This window comes from Anas platyrhynchos, chromosome 4 (genome assembly GCF_047663525.1).
Source record: "Anas platyrhynchos isolate ZD024472 breed Pekin duck chromosome 4, IASCAAS_PekinDuck_T2T, whole genome shotgun sequence".
NCBI classification, from domain to species: Eukaryota; Metazoa; Chordata; class Aves; order Anseriformes; family Anatidae; genus Anas; species Anas platyrhynchos.
In genome coordinates this window covers 30,180,796-30,203,832 of record NC_092590.1, presented here as the reverse complement: position 1 = coordinate 30,203,832, position 23,037 = coordinate 30,180,796, and the positions used below count along the sequence as shown (strand labels likewise).

The 23,037-nt window shown below is 33.4% G+C and overlaps 1 protein-coding gene across 2 annotated transcripts in view; it reads right to left on the bottom strand.

Annotated features, from left to right (window-relative positions):
- SPOCK3 (SPARC (osteonectin), cwcv and kazal like domains proteoglycan 3) overlaps positions 1-23,037 on the bottom strand; it is a 191,659-nt gene that overhangs the window by 110,157 nt on the left and 58,465 nt on the right. For both annotated transcript variants that reach the window (XM_072037332.1, XM_038178733.2), the window contains exon 3: positions 17,441-17,486. In XM_072037332.1, the coding sequence (XP_071893433.1) occupies positions 17,441-17,486 (46 nt within the window). The remainder of the gene's footprint in view (positions 1-17,440; positions 17,487-23,037) is intronic.

The following is a 23,037-nucleotide window of genomic DNA, read 5'->3' as shown; positions in this document are numbered from 1 at the left end:
GTAATTTTTGGGGGACTAAGCAGGATTAAATACAGTTTAAATGGTGACTTTTTCAGTTTTATTTCCTTCTTAACAGTATATTCAGCTGTACAAAATATATACATTATATTATTAACAAAGGAGAAAAGTGATGGAATCATTAATACAACAGTAATTCAGTGCAGATTGAAGTTTTCTTTAATTACAGCTTAATATATACAGGCAGATGCATTCCTATTCCAGGTATTTTATTTCTGCTGCAAAACAGCCAGAAATTCACAATGAGCCGTCCAGCTGTAGTTAATAACTCTGATTACAACAACTCTTAAACCAGTGGTAAGGAAATGCAGCAACAAATGACTAGAATGACTGAATTAGAATACTAGAATTGGAGTTCAAATTAATGAAAGCATACTCAGTATCCTTCTCCAATGTACTTTGGGTTTTAACATCCATGGAAAATACTTTCTCTGCTTTAAGTCAAGCAGAATGTAATGTTACTCCCTAATGAACATGAACAGATTATCTTTTAATGTGCTGCTCAAGCACTTCTTCCTAGAAAGTTCTCTGATGGAGACACTACAGTAGCAATACCTGAATATGACTCTGACATAGTTTCAGGTAAATGTTTTGTAAATCTGCATAGGTTTTTGAAATAAAAACACATTAGCAAGAAGAAATATCTGGAATCATACAAGGATGCTGAGTCCCAGTATCAAGTAGAAAATGTGTTTCAGGAGAAGGGATGAATGGGGGAGATCATGCAAGTGTTCTTTAAATCAAACATGATTTAAATGGTTATTTATTTTCCTGAGTTCTTGGGACTCTGAAGATGTATTTTGATAATTCAGTCAAAATTTATCAAGCTGTAACATGTCTTTCTACAGGCAGGACCCAACTTTATAACCAAGAGATGGTACTATCACTTGGCCTTTATGACAACATAAAGATGGATATCAAACTAGGGGAGAAGACCTCTAATTTATTGTTGAAATCAAAATGATTTTATTCCTAGGGGGGGAAAACAAACAAACAAACCACCATTTTAAGGTTTTAATATCCAGTGGAAGTCCCAAAGATCTAACCAGGAGATCAAATGAAAACAGCCTAGAAAAATGGCCTTGACCAGGTAAGTGACAACAGATGAATATGCTAGATTTTGAAAAAAAAAAAGAAAAAAAAAACTTCTTGGAAGCAGTACTGCTGAGCACTGATACTCCATTAGTTTCCTTATGTATTTAACAGTTTCCACCAAAGATAAACCAGATTGTTCAGAATTCTGTGTTTAAAAGAAAAACATTTCTGAGGATCACTCAATCACAAACTGCACCTTGTAAATTAAAGATAGCAATGGGTATAAATTGCTGAGAACCTAGTATTAGAAAACAGTTCTGCAGAGGCAAAAGACTGTCCTGACATCTTTGTCTGGCTTCAGAGAAATGAATTATAAGGAACTTCAGACACCATATCTACCAATTAGGCATTGATGAAAACACCATTAACTTCTCAAAGGCAGGTCTTTGTCACTAAGAGTTGACTGGAGAGTCTGATGGAGAGAACTATATTGGGCATCTCCAAAGCAAACCACTTCCTGGGCTAGACTGGGCACTCTCCTACCAAAGGCTATCATATACCAAAAGGAATGGAAGGCAGGGGATATAACCTGTTCCAGGGCCCATCCAAGCCTTACACAGTAACAATTTGACCTTTGAGTATTTACTCACTCTGTGTTTATGATGCCCTGGATGAAATTCTTGAGCAATTCCAAGTGCACATTTTGCACAATCACACATTTTTAGTTTTTAACGTGCTTTATAAAAATGAAAAAAAAATAAAATAAACACAAATTACATTAGTAATTTGCACAACTGTGAAAGGACTAAAATAAATTAGATGTTTATAAAAATAGACATTTCTTTCTGTAAAAACACACATGAAACAAAATAATTACAAAAAAAATGTTTTATGTCATATCTGAAGTAGACAAAGCACACACATGGACATTTTTCATGCAAAATGATAAACCACAAGAAAAACAGTTACTAAAAACATGGTCTTAAGTTTTTCATGCTGAGTAGGAACTGGACTACCATTACACTGCAGGGACATACCTAAGACCTGTCTCCACATGGAGTCATCCTAAATATCTTAAACTACTAAGAAAATACATAAATTTATTCCAGGGATTCTAGGGAAAGTATCACTGATGTAATGTAAGCTTATAAATCAGTCGAGTTAATTTAGAAAATATATGGCATTAAGTCTTCAATTCTTCACTGAATCTTTTAGTATTTGCTGACAAAATGTGCCTGCATTACCCCACCTCACTCCAAGTATGCAGTCTTGCACTAGCAACAAAACACGCTGCTTTCAACCTCTGCTAAAATAGGCAGCTATAAAGCTGCCTAATGCTCACACTGGAAACATCATAAGTGTCAAAATCCCACTGTGGAGCAATTTTTGCATCCCTCAGTTATTTTCTTCAGCATGAAACAGACATCAATCTGAGTCACTTTCACTAAATTATCATCATAATCATGAAGACTAGACACCCTTTTTTCATAACTGAAATGAAAACTTAGATCGTACAGCATATTTATACTGTCACTAAAAATAGGTGATGGCTCCTGTATGATGAAGAGCCTCTAGAACTTAGCAATATGTTTGTTTATGGCTTGCCAGAAATCATTTCTTTATTTGTGGCTATAGTGTATCAGCTGACATCCTAGAAAATCAGATACGACCAGCTTATAAAAATATAGGTCTGATCTTAGTTTCTTAACTTGGTAATATTCAGCTTTATTTAGCTCCTAATATTCAGGAAAAAAATAGGTTATTTGCCTATATGCATATTTAACATTTGTCCTTATATTTTCCTCAATTAATACCAAATGCAGTGGCAATTAAATTTCAGTAAGTAGAAAAATTTCATTGTCACAAAAACAATTGCAAAAGTATGAAATGCTTGTAATGTATAATTTTTCTCCAAGAAATTATATTGTTAATTAAAAATAATTTGTGCTCAAAAGCTGTGGAACAGAATTAGGTTTGCTTGGTGACTTTCATAGATGGATATGGATTTGTTATCCTCACATCCCAAGGAAGTAATTAATATTCTGAAAAAAATGATTCAATTATTACTAATGGATCTATTTATTTATCATTCAGATTTGGAAGAGCAGTGCAGGAAAGCTTCTCTCCATCTCTTCTCTAAGTTAATTTCCAGCTAGTGCTCCCGGAAATTGACATTATCCAGAACATGTTTATTGGGAATATAATAGGAAATCAAGATTAGCAATACATAACATAGGAATCCTCTTGATAAGAGCTCCATATTAAAAGTCACAGTAAAGTACTAGTATCTTACAATCAGACATATTCCCAATTTTCCATGACCAGCAAAAAGAAATGGGAAAAAAAAAAAAAAAAAGGTTAAAGGGCAAAGTTTCCAGACCTAATGTCTATTCCCCTCCTCTGAAGTTCAAGATTTGTTTCAGGCAGGCAGAAAAAGAACTAGATGGACTTTTTGGTTTAGTAAAATCACCAAAACCTATGTTATGTTTTGAGCAACCAATGAATGGTTCAATTCCTTTACTTTAAGAGGCAAGGGACAGAAACGTAAATTAGCTAAGTGTTTTAAATAAAATATTAATAATTAGTCATATGCCTAAGCTACAACCCATGGCAGACAGACATCTAGAACAGATTGATTCATATTACCTGCTTTCATAAGCTACTTATTTCCCGAAGAAACCTAAAGACATATGGTTTTCCACTTTGAAATATGATGATTCCTCAACTCCTAAGCAGAATTTCTCACTCAGAATTGTGTTGGGTCTAGAGAGGTGAGAAAGATCCTGGCACCACAATTTCCATAAACAGCAAAGGGGAAAGCAGGATAGAGCATATAAGCACTCAGCTGATATTGTCAGCTAAAACAGAATAGAGATATTTAATTGCAGTAACAGTGGTCCTTTTTTTGCCCTAATTGTATGGTGATCTGTATCCAGAATTTGCAAACATACATGCATACAGGCTCTCCTCAGACACAGATGGTTTGAATCCATACTGCTTTTCATTTCAAGAGTTTCCAGTCTTGCTATGCAACACACCTGAGAGTAAACTTTTTTTTTTTTTTTTTATCTTTACATGAAGATGAACCATTGTACAGCTAACAATCTCAGATACATGAATAATGAGAGAATAAACAAGAAACAGCCTACCTCCGTAACCTGATGGGGATGTTCTGAGAAGAAGAATCTTGAATTTTTGCTTCTTCTCCCAGGGACTGCATTTGCCATTTAAGATTCACTAGATAACATGAAAAGGAGAATGGGTCGCTACAGCTGAACCTTCACAAAAGGAATCTTCCCATGAATCTACAACTCCAGTAAGAAGAGTAGAAAATGTTTCTGTTGGTGGCCAAGCAAGTAATTAGGAGTTTAGATTCAAACCCCTGAAGGTTACAGGCAGTCTAGAAGATTGGTTTTCAACTTGTGAGCAAATGTTTCAACAAGTACGTGTCTGTGTGCATGGAGGTTGTATCCAGCCACAAAGTGCCTGGTTTTAAGAATGCTCAGGAAATCTCCATCCTGATGAACCAGGGACAATTGTGTAAAACCTTTTATCAGGCTTATTTTCAGATGCTTAGCTGTTCCTAGCATTTTATTCTAATAAGTTCTGATACACCAGTATTGCGTGTGTCTTGCGATACCTGGAGTTAAGCTAGATGAAATTCTGATAAGCAAAGAAAACATTGAATGATGAGTTAGAACCATCTGACGGAAAATAAGTACCGGCATATTTCCTTTTCGCTCACCCCTTTTGCTGCAGTAAAGTTTCAAAGAACAATTACCAAAAAATGCATTTATTCCAACTCATAATATTGTACCTGGCAGTCTGTTGTCTTCCTCTGGAACAAGCTCACTAAATTTTAACCTTTTTTTTTTTTTTTTCCCACAATTTCAAAATACTTTCCTCATTCTTTCCCAACTCTCTTCAAAACAGTTGTCTTCATTAGGCCACACTTTTTTTTTTGGTCATTCAAGAAGAAGCATAAAACTTATTTGTAGATCCTAGTCCACAACTCCATGGTAACTCACAGGGGCATGGGTATGAGTGAGGAAGGAAAGTGTGTTTTTCTATTGCAGAAGCCTTGCACAAACTTCAGAAACTTTGCTCATAGCAACCTCAACATGAAATAAAGGGCAGGCAAGTTTTTAAAGAGGGTATATCCCAAGATAAACAGCTATGACATATAATTTATAGCATAAAAAATGTGTCTGTTAATGAATGTGCACAAAATAGCTAATAGTAATCGTATTCTTCCTCCTCTTTTCTTTATAAAACTGTTTCAATAATTAGACTTGAAGAATATTGTACTGATTGCCAAATGGCTTGTAAACCATTACAGACCCAAAGCAACTCCTCATCATCCCATCATACATACTCAACTCAAAATACCAAAACTCATTGCAAAGCAATGAGCCAATAAGAAGAAAACATTGGAATTCTGGTTCCGAAAATTGCTTTTCGCTATAACAAATTACATACATTGTTGATAACAATGGATCAACAAAAATGTGGATACATTAAGTCTCATGTAAAAATTTTGCACTGCCATGTTATTTTCAAAGGTACCATCATTAAAAATGCAATCCCTTGGGAAAATCTTTGCCCAAGTTCCACATTTCTGTCCTGCATGCTTCATCCCAAATTCAAACTGTGTGCTTAGCAACAACCACTGGTGCCCTCCAATGGCTTTTGACATTGTGGTAGCATTTATGTACCTTCTAAATCATAAGAAATTCTCCTCCTTACAAATATTTGTGTTTCAATAACATTATCATAATATGTGTTCTCAGTAGTAGGTATTCCTTAAACACTTACATAGAATATTCTACCCACAGCTCAAAAGTTGATATAAATGAGAAAGTCCACAAAGCAAAAGTCAAATGTTGCCCTTAGTTACACCTACACAAATTCAGAAAAAGATCCTATTAATTTAAATTGCCAAAGAACAGAGTTATTTTGGACTCAGACTGATGTATTTGACAGCAGGCTAAATAAATATTCTGCTAAATTATCCAAAACAGGTATGACTAATGGAAATGCGTGTGCATACTTGGCTGGCATCATTTAAGGTTTCAGCAGTTTTAGTGAGGCACTCTTATTTTTAAATCGCAATGTCCATTTCCTTGATTTGGCAGAAAGAAGTAACTGTTTAAAGACTACGTGAAAGTTCACACTAGTAATGTAGCACTACCAAGCATTGTACTAGTTTTCCTAAGAATATTAAATCATGATTTAGAGACATTCTGTTTGCATAATAACTGACTTGTGGGTTCAGTCAGGAGAAAGAAATGTCTGTATTCCTCTAAGAGTGGAAAAAAAACATCTTGAAAATTCTCCCAACTATTATCTTTAAATGGTAAAATGCTTATTCTTGCAAAGCAACGTGAAATAAAATGTATCTTGATTATTTCCCTCTCTTGTACAACTGGTCAATTTCTGTATTTATTTCCATAATTTTTATGCTAAAATAATATTAAAACTTAAAGCGGAATGTTTTGACTGTGATCCACTTAATTTTTAATTTAGTTTAATTTTTAACTTTTTTTTTTTTAAAAAAAGAAAAACAGCTAAAACAGAATCTAGTATATTATTCACATACAGTATCCAATACATCAGTAATACACATATATGTGTATTATAGAGAAGCTTAGCATAACAAAAATAATCAGGAAGTGTACTTGTTATAAAATTCAATGATGATCTAGACATAAAATATTTTCTCTAACAAGCCACAAAAATTGAAATCACATCCTGCAGCACAATATACAGAATACATTTTTTTTTCTTTTTGAGTCAGTGAAGCTTTTGCATAAATCCTAGCTCAGCCAGACCATTTATGGAAAGTCCTTTGAGCTTTAAATTACTGAAGTTAAAGGAAAATTAGGTTCAGCTTTCAGTATTTAACTACTGAAACTTAGTATTTAAGTACTGAAAATCTGTATTTAAATACTGTAGTAAATATTACAGTAAGCAGTAAATACTGCTTTTAGTATTTAAAAATATTTCACTACTAACAAGCTAATAAGCACAAACATACCAAACCTGCAAAAGTTCCAGATAGAATTAAGCTGCCATTTGGAGGGAGGGTGGGGATTATGAATGTAAAAAAAAAAAAAAAAAAAAAAAGGACCTACTCCACTAGAAATTCACTTTGCGATGTTTCTTTGCAAGGTTTCTCTTGGATTCCTGGACTCACGTTTGCATAAAACATTTCTGGTCTCCAGAGTAAGTGATCCTTGTACTTTGGAAATACATACACCAGTACAGGTGTTCTGCAGTTACTAGCTTGCAGTAAAGAAATCTGTAACTTAGTCAGTTATGAGTATGCATCCGTGTCCTGACTCATAACTATCAATATATGACATAGCACAGAAGATGAAGAAGCTGTGTATTCCCCATACATGGATAGGATGGAGTGGACAGTAGCTGGCAAGAACAATTCAATCTGGGTAGCCTCAGGGAGGCACAGCATGCAGTGCTTCAGGCGGAACGTCCCACAGGGAAAGCTGGTATTTCTCTCCAAAATTAATCTTGACTCAATATAGCAATTTGAAAGTTAAGTCCCATTTCTGTATTAGCAGACAAGTACAGAAAAGTGTCTAATGAATACCAGTGATAACTTTACTAATGACCTGGGTTTATTACCACGAAAAATACTTTTGGTAGTAATATTACTCATCTTTTATTTGAAATACTGATAAATTTTGCAGTTTCAGCTAAGTCCTATTTTGAAATTTTTACAGTTGTGTTTATCTATCTCACAACATATGTTCAATACATAAAGCAGTCTGCTTGTTTCCATCCATGAACACAATTTTTTTTTAATGTCAGTTTAAAACTCATGATTTGAAGTTGACTGTCTTGGAAAAAGTCTCAGTAATTTACAAGACCTAGCTGAATAAATTATTTGTTCACAGATAGATACAGTTAAATAAAAGTATGGACGTACATGCTCCTTTCCTTTTCCATTGTTGTTTAAAATGCTTAATGTATTCTTATAAAAAAAGTTAAAAAAAAAAAAAAAAAAAAGAAAAGAAAAGAAAAGAAAAGAGGGAGATCATAAAAACTGGAGAGGTTTCTGACAACTGGAAACTAGCCAATGTCATACCTACCTACAAAAGGGCATATGAGAAGACCCATGAAGCTACAGACCTATTAGTTTTACCTCAGTCCCTGGAAAAGGTTCTGGAGAAGACTGTCCTGGGGGATACCAAAAGGCATTTAAATACCAAAGCTCTTATCAGACATAGTTAATGTGGGCTCATCAAGGGAAAGTCGAAAGTCCTGCCTTAGGAATTCAATCTTCTTCTATGACAAGGTCACCAAGTTTGTGGATGAAGACAGTAGACATAATCTTTCTGGATTTCAGTAAGAGATTTGATACTGTCCTTCATGGCATTGTTCTGGACAAATTGTCCAACTGGGAAAGGAACAGGTTTGTGCTATACTGGGTGATGATATGGCTCAACAGTAGAGCTCAAAGGGTTGTACTGAATGGGGTAACATCTGGCTGGCAGACAGTTACCGGTGGTGTTCCCCAGGGCTCAATTCTAGCGCCAATTCTGTTCAACATTTTTATGGATGCAAGAATGGAATGCACCCTCAGCAAGTTTGCTAGTGATACTGGTGATTCCCTGGAGGGATGAGAGGCCTTGCAGAGGGATCTAGATACCTTAGAGAATTAGATGAATAGCAACAACATGAAGTTCAACAAAGGAAAATGTCAGGGTCTGCACCTGGGATGGAGTAATGCCATACAATGGTAAAGACTGGGAGACAAGAGAGCAGCTCTGCAGAAAGGCATCCCAGGGTGCTAGTCAACAGCAGGCTCATCATGTGAGCCAGCAGTTCACCCTGGCTGCCAAGAGGGCAAACCACATTTGGGGATTCATTAAAAACAGCACAGCCAGCCAGTCAAAAGAGGAGATTCTCCCACTACATTTAGTGCTGGTGCTACTATATAAAAAGAATGTTAAGGTACTTGAAAGCATCCAGAGGAGGGCAGTAAAGCTGGGGAAAGGGCTGAAGGATATGTCCTGTGAAGACAGGCTGAGGACACTTGGGTTTTCTGGTTTGGTGAAAAGAAGGCTCAGAGGCAACCTCACTGCTCTCTAAAATTTCCTGAGGAGCAAAAACAGGGGAGATGGAGGTGTCAGTCTCTTTTCCCTAGTAACTGAAAAGAGGACACATGGGAAGAGCACAAAACTGCACCAGGGGAAGTTTAGACTGGAGGAAAAAACAAACAAACAAAAAAAAACTTTACTGAAATTCTTCACTGTGAGAGTGGTCGAACACTGGAACATGCTTCCTAGAGCAGTGGTTGATGCCCCACGCCTGTCAGTGTTGAAGAGGCATTTGGAAAATGCCCTCAAAAACATGCTTTTAACTTTTGGATAGCCCTGAGGTTGTCAGGTAGTTGCCCAACTCAGCTATTTGATAATTTTTGGATCTGTCCATTAGTCCATTCTGCTGATTCTCAAATCAAATCCACTCAAAGTCCACTTAATAAAATTGTTTTTATTTACTGCTTCACATGCAGATTTTTAGAAGAGAAGTCAAGCTGTGTTCTCACAGTTGCATGGATGATAAATAATAGCATGATTCCAATTAGTTCCCAAGATCTTCAGGAGCAATCCTGAAATCTTACACTTCTCTCGCAATCTTGTCCAGCAAAACGCAAGAAAAATGCAGGGGTTACTAAAAGGACTTTTTCATGCCGATGTCTTAACTTACGTAACTTACTTTGTCTTCAGATATATGTTATTTACCACATTGTAAATTGAAAATCAGTAAAAAGTTCTGGATATTTCAACCAAAGACAAACAGCCCTGCAGAAACACACAAGAAGCAAGAATAGAACTTAAACAGAAAACATTTCTTTAATGAGGTGGCTAAATACAAATGGGTAAAAAAGGCAAATTTTAACATTGAAATGTGCTTTAACAAGTATAATGCTTCTATTTACTTTCAAGAAAAACACATATAGCCATTTTCTTTTGTCAAACATCATTTACTAGACTTTCTTTTTCCCTCGCCACTGAGCAATAATTTCAGATTTCATATTCTTGATAACTGTTAGACATTTTACATGCTTTCTTATTAAATCCCTGTTGCAAACATAAACCCACTAGACCACTAAGTAAAACTGTAAAAAATTAGCAGTCCTAATACATACCAAAACATTTTCAGGCACACAGTCCTCGGGAAATGATGGCACCTGTGACTTCAATACTCTTAGCTGGACATCACAGCCCAGTGACAGGAGTAGAAGGATTTTAAGGATGAGTCCTTCTCAGAAGAATTTTGAAGGACTAAAAGTTTATCAGGTTTGTGAAACGTGAGGAAACAATTCCAGATACCCTTTGCTCAGCATACTGCCAGTTTAAGACCTCTGCTTCTACTCAGTCACTGCAGCCGTGTGTCACATTTAAACTTTGCTGCCTTAACTATTTTGTGGATCTGAATGGTTACCTGAATCTATGATCTAGCCGGATTATAATTAAAATAAATAAATAAATAAATAAATCACTTTTTAACTTATTTTATGATTATTCAAGATTTGATGGCACTACAGACCTTGCAAAAAGAAGACCATAAGATGGGCTGTCAAGGGAGCAATAATGAAGAGTTAAACTGGCATTGCTACTGAAGGCAAGATCATCTCATGAGTAGGGTTCAACCTTACTAAAAATCCTTCATATAGCCTTTCTTAAAATGGATGTAAGAATTTAGATCCATTCAGTGAATTTATTTCCATTCTTTGGAAATAAATACTGAAATAATTTGAGATCCACAACTAGAAAAATATTATCCAGTGAACCTGAGTTAAGAGCTCAGACTGCGAACCATATAGGACAAGCTGCTTTGGCAGTGTTATCACAGTAGAGAAATTTATAAAAGAGAACTAAAGAACTACTGAAGCACAGCATTACATAACAAAGAAAACCACCATTAAAAGTGTTCCCCACATATCTGCATAAGATCGTTTCAGTCAAAGGCTGGCTGAAAGTAATAAAAAGCAGCAAGAATTTATAACAATTTTGTGCATTTTCCAGATGATCAGTATTCCCAAACATACGTAATAACTGAAACTGGATACTGCTTACCAGATAAAAATATTAGCTCAAATAAAGGAATGGTGTCTTTTTAAGAGGACATTATGAATTTCAAAAAAAAACAAAACCGAGAAGCTGTTAAAATTATTTCACACTTATTTACTATTAAGGCTAAAGAATACTTAAAGCACTAAGACATTTTAATTGTAAAGAACTGCAATTTCTCTTGAAAGAGATTAACATATACCTCTAGTTTTAAAACATCAATGAGTGCATGCAGCAAGGCTAAGTTCTAGTTTTTGTAGCAAATGTAGCAAAGTTTAAATCTAAATCTGTGATTGTTTTCAGTGTTCAACTAATGGATCTTTACAATTTACAATGGATCATTTACAATTTACCATGGCTTACAAATGAGTGAAATCAAATGATTTTATTGAACATGATTCTAAACGTTTTCAGTTCATAATACAGAAATGTACTCACAAATTACAGAGATGTGAATGCATGTATTTGAATATCCTTGGTTATCCAAATTGTTACAGAACTAGATAGATGAAACATAAATAGCTAAAAGACAAAGACAGAATTAAAATTTGTTTGAAACTGTTTAAAAATCTTACTGCTTTAAAATGGTATCTACAATATTTCTACTGTAAACAGATATAACCTGATATAAACCAAAAATAACTCAGTGGAATGGTCTACAAGAAATGTTATAAATATATCTACAAACCAACTACACCTTCAGGGTGTTCATCCTCCATGGAAATGTCATTTCATATTTTTTCCATTACATGAAAATTCTCCACTGTTCCTCCAAGGTATTTCTGTTGAGCAAAGGAAAACATCCTCCACACTAAAAAAAAATTACACCAATGTCTTTGTGTATGCAACTTTATTCAATAACTACACCCCCTAAGCTCTACTTCTATCTGCCATCTAAAAATAAAATGTACTAAAAGTACCTTGTATATTTTTATCTGATATAAAGGTGGTATATGAAGAAAATGTACTAATATTTTTTGCTTTTTTATTATTTTGATAAAATATTAAAGCTACTAAATTGAACTTCGAATAGTCCAAAAAAAAAAAAAAACTGAAAACATAATTGTTTCTAAAACCACTGAAATGACAAAACCCACCTTTTAGCAGCAACTAAATATAAAAGAATTTCAGATTTATTCCACAAATAATACCTGTTCCATAATATTTTCTGTATCAATTTCTATATTGATATAAGTAAAAGTGTATATAAATATATATGAATGTTTTTTACTGTGTATCATTTAAATACATCTGTCTACCTGTATATGTCTATAATCAAAAGCAAGTTCAATGGAATCAAGTACTCTTTGGACAAATTACATTTTAAGAAATATCACTGTTGGATTGAAATGGAGGTAATAATGTATTTTTCCATCTTCTACAGTAACTTACTTTTTTTTTTTTGCAGCACAACTGAATAATCAGCACTATACATTTTCAAAGCAAGGGCTAACTTCCTGGAATGCTTGTCTACTTCCATATAATAACTACTATTAATACCCATAGAACTACACAGATCTGTCTTCCTGAGCAATTTTGACATCTTAGTTATATTAACATGAGAATACATTTCAAAACATACCACACTACAGAAGAGTGAATTCAGACATTATTAAGATATTCATTTATTACCATTTACAGAACTGTATTAATTCCTTGAACCACATCCTTAAAAATATTATAACATACTATTGAGATTTGGATTCAAATTAAGGATTTTTTTTTTTGGGGGGGGGGGGGGGGGGGGTGGAAGTAAAGACATTATCCATACACAGGAAATCTATGACAATCTTAGAAAAGATTTAGAAATCTTAGAAACAGTCACAGAAATCTTGGAAAAATAATAACTATGTACAGATCACAAATATACACATATATGGAAAGCACTGGTTCCTTAAAAACACTAGCTGTAAATTAACATGGGCATTGGCTAAATATAATTTGTAAAGAGTCCAAGTATATTGTTGATTTTAATATGAAAATGGATATACAACATAATACATGAATAAGTATAATGAGAACCCATAGATATGACTATTGATGATATTGACAAGGAAGTACATGAGTACCAACTACCCACACCACAGAATAAAAGACAAGGGCAGGGAATATAGATCAAGTGTCTTCTTAAAAGACAGCTAACAATTTGAAAACCCAGATACAAAGCTAAATATTACACCACCACCCATATTATATATAGGCAGCCTGCGGTTTATGAAGTTTAATGGTCTTCATATTTGGCCATATATAGATTTTAAAATTTCCAAACATTTATATTTTAATTGTGTAAAGTTGCTATAACAAATCAACAAAGAAGTATTTCTGCAAAAGCGCAAATAATTCCTATAATCTACTTTTTTCATAGAAAAACAAAACAAAACAAACAAAAAACACAACTGAGCAGAACTGGCATTCAAAACTTTAATTTCAAAAAGATTTCTTGCTTATTCCATACTTTCACAGGTTTATAGGTAAGTTTCTGTAAAGCCAAATACTGATAGAACAAGTATAATGGAAAGATAGGAAAAAAAAAAAAAGTTTAGAAAATTATGTATTTCTCTCCCCAAACAACTTGGCTGCCCAGTTCACGTTGACAGACTACCTGCATCTCCATCAGAGATTATTACAAACAGTAACACAATAGACTTGGGAAGTTGTTACTGTTCCTGTTTAGAGTTCAAACATTGTCTTTTAGTGAACAATTTTAGCTTCTTACCACAAGTTTACCTCTACATTTTAAAAACTTGTCTTTCACTTTGGAACTTTGTAATCCATTCCCTTGGTAAAACAGCTTTTTATGGAATGCTCCAACTTAAGAGAGTAGCTGCTGCACCAAACTGAACTGCTGCACAGTAACAGAAGATCAAGAGGGAAGCCCTCGTGAAGATTCTCTACACAGAGAGCTTGCCTTGCAGTCAGAATGTAAATCGAAGACTTAAGCTTACATTTGTAGTCTACCAACACTCACTTCCTCTTATCTCATTAAATACTAGGATAAAATTGTGCCGAGATTGTCACTGTTCTCTCTCTTTTATTGGTAAACATAGGGAATCCTAAGAGACCTGATTTCTTTAGAGAGCCATGAACAGTACATTCATTCCTCATTGCGTTTAATCCTAAGGAACTAATTCCTAAGGCTGCCTTACGTTATAAGTATGAATGGTTCCTCCCACAAAACACCACACAATCACTTTTTCCATCTGAAGACACTGATCTTGAAGTAAAAACAAGTACATAGTACTTGCACAGTTGTATTTTATTTTAATATTTTGCTATGTTTCAAGAAGTCATTTCCCATTATAACCAAAAGTACTTCTTCCAACTGTACTCAGTAATGTTATTTACTTACTTTCAAAACAACAATAAAATAACAGCGTGCATACCTCTTCTTAACAAAGAGTATCTGCATGACAATCAGAGTTTAGAATACATTTAATTCTTGAGAAACTGTAAATCTTTTGACATGCAGCTCAATTCAGTATCATTACTAAATTCAGACTAGGTGTTTCCAGCTGGGGTCAATCCACTGACAAAGACTGTAGTGGAACTATTACATTCTTAAAACTGAACAGCAGTATACTGGCAGGTAAACACCTGATGATCTTTACATGTATATAACAGGTTGACAAATTAAGACAAAATTGCTTATATATCAAAAAAAAAGTTTTGGTGTCCCTTTCATTAAAAAAAATAAAATAAAAAAAAAAATAACCCCAGTTAGCATTACTTGTTCTTCAGTTGCAATTAACACAGTAAAATGTGGATAAAAGAACTACTCAGCAGAGTAGTCACTCTTCAATGTTAATTTTCAGTTAACAAACATACAAAAATAGAAATGTGAACTCTGTAGGCATTCTTTTAAAATATTCACTACCCAATACACAATGCATTTCTGGTAACAAGATATGAAAAATAACCCAACGTGTTTTCTTCGATGGCTTGTTTGTAAATTCAGAGAAGTATTCTACAAGCATTAGCATCAGGATCCCCAAAGAGCTCAGAGTAACATAATGATCTTGAGTATTTAAAAATTTAGATCTGGTAGAAAAATCCTATTATAAAATATCTTCTGCAAAACAAACAAAAAGTTAAAAAAAAAAAAAAGCAGAACGCTTCAATTATGTGATAACATGAATCATAAGCAAATCCCCCAGCACATTCAACACAATGTCTTCTGATGAAAGATCTTGCCACCAGTAAGTCATTAATCAAATTATAACCTATTCTTATTCTCATACCAAACACATACTTGCACACCATGCCCTTCTATCAAAAGTCAAAGAAGAAAAGGTATAAACTAAAGGTATCTTGTACTGAAGTGATAAGACTGCTTCTGAGATGAGGGTCCTTCAATGAAAAGAGGTCCTTCACTAAAAGAAGGAAACCTTTTTCATTGAGAAGTCAGAGGACCAAAGTCAAGTACTCTTTCCTAATGTATTAGTATAGAATAAGAAGAGAGGTATGGTCTGTGAAACTGGCAGGTTCAAAAACCATTTGGCCTGCCATGGATATAAACTAACATTTACAAATTGCCACCAAAAAGGAAGTAAATCACCACAGTTTGCAGAGCAGTGATAATGTAAATGTGTCTTTCTTCCCTTGCTCTCTTTCCTCTCCCTCAACGCACTAGCAAAACAAGCCTGGTGCATTCATACAGTAATCCTGAATTAAAGCAACAAAGGCATAGAACATGGTGGAAAGTCCATCTCTAAGAGGTGTGGTTGCAATTTACCAGACAGGTGAAAGAACCAATTTGAAATCTACTAGCAAATAATTTATTTTCACTTTATCAGTATTTATTAAACATAAAACTTTCCATGATGGTATGCCAACCTTCAAGCTTCTCTAGAATGATTCTAACAGCTCCACGGTGGAATCTTCAGTAAGATATTCAGAACAATATTCAACCACAATGAAGAAGTACACAGTCAAACAGTATATTTTCTGGGTTTTATTTTCCTACATCATACTGGCATTAGCTAAGACAATCTCTACAGAAGAATACTGTCATTCCAGTTAAAACCTAACAAGCAAAGTCTCAGTCTAGTAATGACATTTTCCCATTATTCACACACAAGTTCATTTTCTTTTCATAGGTTATTCTGTGCAAACTGAACTTTGAGCCTCAACTCCTTACTACGATAGTCAGCTGCTGGGCAATGTAACAATCATTTGTACTAGACGGACCCACAGAATACTACTGTTCAGTTTCTTTGCAGTATCTGCTATTATATATCACAATTACTCTCCATACTCTGTGTTGTCTTCTCATGTTACAGAGCCTTCCAATTTTTTCAGTTGTTTACATTTTCTTCTTGGTCTCTTAGTTCTAACTCTTGTTATAAAATATAATTCTTCATAAATCTCCCCTAAAAGTATCCATCATGGCAAAAATTGTTTAAATTATTTAAACATTATTTTTGCAACATACTTTTATCTCAGTCTCTTGTGTGCCACTACACTGTTTCTTCACATTTTTGCCATGGACACTACCAGAAAAGACAACCAAGTCTCTGACGTGGCTCCTTGCAGCAATTCAGAAATCATGATTCTTATTAGCTTCACACCATTAGTCACATACTTTGAAACAACATGCAGGAATTAGATTACTTTGACAGTAAATATTAACTTCTAATGCCTGAGAAGGTGATATTTAATGTCAAAATTGCCTGCATTTACTCATATGTCTAAGGCTGAAGTTGTGCTGTAGCACTGTCTACATTCTGTATTTTGCATCAAGAAAGGGCACAGGAACATGATAGAGATTTCCAAAGCTATCCTATAACTTCTTTTATGAGATAGATTTTCACCATTCTAATTTTTTTTTTGCCGTTGTTTGTGGTTTGTTTTGTTTTTTTTTTGCCTTTTTGTGTTTTTTTTTTTTTTTTTTTTTTCAACTGGCAAAGACCTATCAGATTGTACGTCTGCTTTTCTTTAAAAAATGAAATGCCATTTGTCTTATTGAAAATGGCATTTAACTTTAAGTATATATGTCAAACAAAACAAAACCTTCCAAACCCCATGAACTTGCTTAGATAAAGGAAACTTTAAGTTACTTTGAATGTTTCTACTGCCCCATCTGTCTCTAATCACTAAAAGTTTGCAAAAATTACGGATATAAGATAATGATTAGGCTGTAAACGGATTTCTAGTCCTCTTTACATCAGTCATCTGAAGAGTGAGAAGACAACACAAATTCAGAGAGTTCTGTGATTACTCCAAAACAGGAGCACATTTACAAGTACTGAAATCTTAAACCACACAAATAACTAGTAGCAGAATCTTACCTTGATCAAATGGTTTACCCGGACTCCATGTACGAAAATAATCATCCTGGAGAGGGAGAAACAACCTACATTTAGTAAAATGTGAGAAATCAATGTATTCATGCAAAATTGACAGAATCATGAAAGACAGAAATGTATACCAACCTCTACTTCCTAGAAAAGGCAAGCAGTAAAAAACAAATGAGAAGAAGATTACAGTCACCATAATGGGACAAATTACACATAGAGAATAAAACTGTAATTCAGAGACTACTTGCACGTTACTCAACATTACTAGCATTTAAATATAAAAATGGTATTTCTCAAAGTACTTATGGAGACAATGTTTCTAATGCTGATTTAAAAAAAGTACAGCAGTTTTCTTGTACTTTAAATTCTAAGATATTGAAAAAAATTATTAAATTTTCCCTTAATTTTTCAAGCCCAAAGCTACAGTCACAATCAATTAAATAACAAAATTTTAAAGAACAGCAAATGAATTTTAGAAAATTCTTATGCAGTTTCCAATTGTATCAGTAAAATTTGCCATTAAAGATTATTTAGCTCAATTTTCTACAAAATCATCTTCCTAAAAATAAAATATCCCCTTAATTATGTCATCAGCTGCGTTAGGCTACAAGAAGAAAAGACTTGAATTAAATAAACTTCTCTCAATATTTTTTTTAAAAATGGTAATAAATGACAAATTCATAGCTAAGATGTAAATAAATTAATTTCAAATTAATAATAAATGACAAATTCATAGCTAAGATGTAAATAAATTAATTTCAAATTAATAATTAACCTCAGATAATAGGTGGAACAGAAAGATGATTAAAGAGAATAAAAGTATCTCTTAAATTAAATAATAATTATTTAGAACAAAACATTGAAGAAATTGTACTCATCATTTTAATTTATGAATAAATTTGGTTCACTAACTGGGTGTTTTATCATATCCAGCAGTTCTAACTCACTCGCTAAAATATCACCAAGAAGAGCATAGGTAAACCTCAATTTATAAAATAATTGAACTAGTGGAAAAATTTGAGACTCGTACAATTGCCAAAGCCACATAATCACAACTAAAAGAATAATCAGACATCAAGCAGATATATACAGGAACAAAATGGTTTTAACAGTTCAATAGTTTTACCTCAAAAGGGGGGGAAAAAAAAAAAGTGGTTGCATCCTAATCTGTCTTTCACTGATGTTTTATCAGTAAAAGGTGCTTTTATGGGAATTTCTTCTTTGAAAGAGAAAGACAGAAATAAGAATCTGGAAGTACAGGATAGAATCACAGTTATGTACCATCCTTACGCTTTCATTTATTCTGATGCTGCACAGATTAACAATATTTGCCTTTTTAATTACTATTTCTGAAAGTAAATAAATCCATATGGCACATCAAATGAGTTTAAAACGATGCAAGACATGAGTAGAAATGACAATTATGGCAGTGTTTTCCAATTATATTCCTCCTAATAGAAAATGTGGAGATGTTACTCCTACAGTGGTGGTCTGAATAGGTTTGAGATCGATTTAATGCCATGCTACTCCATGAATCACATGCCATGTTTCTAAAACTTTCAGTTGCTGAAAAAGCATGATATATTAACAGGATAACCTTTATTTATTTATTTAATTTTAAAATATGTATTATGTGATGTTACGTTTTACAAATAAGCATCACATACTTTATCCACGTTATGTAGGGTAACAGTGTAAACAGAAAATCCTCTATTTTCTGTTAGTTTCTTTTGTGTTGAAAATTTTATGACCAAAGCAGCTGGTCATAAGTTTTACTTTATCTTTAGTTTTGTGTAATTTTTACTGTTCTCAGAATGACCATATATAGTATCTCCTTTAAGTTCTACCAACTGCTTATTTCTAAAATATATCAAGATCTTCTATGAATAGAAGGTTTTCTTAATTTTTATGTTACATGCAATTCAGCTGAATTTGGGGATAATAGAGAGTAAATAAATTAAGAATATTAAAATAATTTTATCGTAGTTAATATTATAGTAAGAATAAAGAAATAGAGATTAAATAATAAATAAAAAAGCTCTGATGGAAGCGATATTAGAACAGTAAAATACACAATTTACATCATTTTTTCTTTTCATTCTCTCTAGACTGAAGACCGCTGTTAGTAGTTTTTATTCAAAAAGTGCTAGATTGTCTTCAAATTTTTAGTAAAGCAGTAATGTTCACCCAGAATGAACTTATTCAGAGATATTGTTTGTCATTAAAGTGCTGAAAAATTAGAATAACTAACTAAATAATAAGTCTATGAGAAAAGAGGTTTCACTTGGGACAACTGGTCTAAGAGCTCTTCTAGGCGAAGCATTATGCCTAGGGAAGAATGCAGAGCTTGGACTTGTACACATTATTACACTTTCCCAAGTTGGCCTCAAACCATTTGCAGCTAAATTACTTCCTAAACAAGATGTGGTTCCTGTGTATTTAATAGTTCTCTCTGCTAGTCCATGAGCTTGTCCAATTTCACCTTGAGACTAAACAAACTTTCAGAATTTAGAGCAGCCCAAGGGAAGGTGTTCAAAAACTTAAACACACATTGCATGAAAACTCTCTTCGTTGTTCTGTTTCAAACCTGGAATACACTCAGCTCATTTTATCAACCCTCATTTTATATTGGAAAAGACAAAAAATCAATTCTTGTTCACCTTCTCTATAACTGCATGCAACTTCATACATCCCAAATATATCTCATGGAGATTTCTAGAACTTAAAGTCCTAACTGACTGATTTCCATTTATAAAGGTACTCTGTGTTTCTTGTTACACTTCTCTGAATCTTTTCCTAGTCTTTTTGTTTATTTTATTGACTTGTTCCCTGCTACAGAATCTTCATCAACAACATAATACAGAGTATGAACAGCAATAAAGAAAATTTGACAAATCCAATTCATAATGAATATCCAGCCGCTTTTTAGTTTACAAGTGAATGAAGCATGTCATTTAAGCACTTTACTCTGTAATCAATAGAGAGAAATCAAGCCATTAAAAATTACATTATTTGAATTTATTTATTTATTTTTTATATAGTGAATTAAACATCATCCCAAACCTATTTCAATACACTACAAAAAATATCATATACCTACACCGATCTTCCCCAGCAGGTAAATATTCAAATCACCTGCTATTTAAAGAAAATCAATTACTGGATATTTAAAACCAAAACTTTATGTGCCTCTGTAAACTAGATAAAATAGTTAATATTTTATTCCTGAATAAAATATTCCTGAAGTAAGGAAATTGGTTCAATAAATTAAAAAAGTTTGACACCTTTGGAAATACTTCTAAGACTATTTAGCGTATCAGCTGCACAAAAAAAAAAAAAATAAAAAAATGGCTCCATGTTATATTCAGACCTTTCCTAAACTTCAGTAAATATGATGTTGATTATTGAAACATTCAATATCCTCTTCAGGGTATCATCATGAGGATAACAAATTTATAAAGCCTCATTTTTCATTATTTTAAAGTAAGATTCAAAAAAAGAACGAACAAATACACAGTTGACAGTGAAGACTAAGTTGTGTTACAGTATCTCTAGCCAAAGTATCCTTGGATCTACCAATGCAAAAGGCAATGTCTCAGGAAAGAGACTGTAACTTATGATTGTCTTCAGGAGCTTTCTTGCCTTTATCCTGGGCATGTAAAAGGGCAAGTCATGAAGGTACACGGAATAAAGTCATTAATTTGTCACAGTAACCATACTGCTTTTTCAACATTACCTACGTAAAGGTAACCAGGGATTTTAAATAGAAAATACATCCTTACTGATCTTTTTGGAAACTATGTGAAGTTCAAGTAACTTTTCGAAATCTGTCTACAGAATGTACATAGCACTTCTAAGAGCAATATATGATGAATTGCAATTGAGCTAATATCCATGTCTAAAAATTATGCACATTTAAGTATTATGCTCACTCAGGTTCATAATGATACAGCATTTCTAAGAATTAAAGTTCATGCTACAATTGCCTGTGTTCTTTGAGGCTAATATCCATGTTTATTTTTTTTATGAAAATGGCCCACTTTAAGAAAAAAATAAATATATAAATATATATATATAATTTATATATATGAAAAAATCTGACAGAAAAATCTGACAGATTTAAGAATTCAGAATGACCAAAAGCATCATACCAGAACATTTTAATCAGAAGAAGGAATCTTGCCTAAAATACTTTTGTTGGTTCTTTTTGGACTTTTCTGTTCTTCTTTCTTATTCTTAAAAAGCAGCTTATATATTATTTATAGGTAATACATGTTTCACTATAGGAAAATAAAAAACACACTGGAAAAAAACATTATATCTAACAATATAGTTAAGTGGTAAAAGTTTTCGGCTTTCAATTGAGATAAAAACAAGTTCCTATTAATTTTCTTTCTTGCATAGAATATTTGTTACATCACTTTATTGTTGTCTCCTCTGCAACAGTTTCTTCAGGTGCTGCCACATATTGCTGACCACTCAAATTATTATCTAACAGAAATCCATACTGCTAAAGAATATTATGCTACATGTTATCTATGATAAACCTGATTCAGAAAACAGCAGGTATCCTAAAACAAGCAAGGCATTTTCTTAGCAAATATTTTCAGACTGAGATAGACATGCAAAAATGGATAAAGAAAACCCAGCCTTGCTTCATGTTCACATTCCTGTTTCAAGCATTGTGTATGCATGGAAGTCTATATGTTAAAATCAAAGCTCATTTATCTCAGAGAATCCACTTAAATTAAAGCCAATTTTCTGAATTTGTAACTGTATTTTTTCCAAGTGTAAATTTGCTTCTACAGTGCAGTTTCTACACTTGGGATATTACTATGTGGTTTTAAAACTAGCATTTCAAGGAGAAGTCTAGCAGTCTCAGTGTGATCGTGTTGCTTCATATACAATGCCTTTTCAACAAATGAAACTTTAAACAGTTACTGGGACTTTATTCAAGGTCAAACTAAATTCCACCCATACAAAATTTCACTCAAACTTTATACAAGTTATTGCAATGGAAAATAAAATACATGTTACTGCCACCCTCCCTATTCCTTAGGAGTTTGTTTTTGAAATCATATTTTGATGATGTCAGAAACTGAAGCACCTCAGGCTGCAAATGATAACATAACTTAAAACCTACAATATTAGATTCAAGTGGACAGATCATTTTTTCCTTGCTGCCACTAGCTATGAGACCATTTTGCTGTTTTTAATTTCATGGAGTTCCTAATGGGTTCTCTATTCCATTTCTTATATCTGCATCTCAAGTACATACATCCCTTTCTCATCCAATCTCAAAGGGTTTTTTTGTTGTTGTTGTTTTGGTTTGTTTTTTGTTTGTTTTGTTTTTTAAAAAGTCCTAGGCCAGGTAATTGTTACTATAATTCAAGATTCCAGTTCAGCAAGCCAGATGAATAGAGCCAAGTCCACCACTACAGGTCTTTGCTTGCCTCAAACTCAGCTCTGCAGCAGACGATTTCACCAAGTCTGATTCACTTGATTCCTCCTTCATGTCTTCTCACCTCTCCAACAGTAGATTTTATGAACATGCATTTATATTCTTGAGTGTTTATATTATTGAGTGT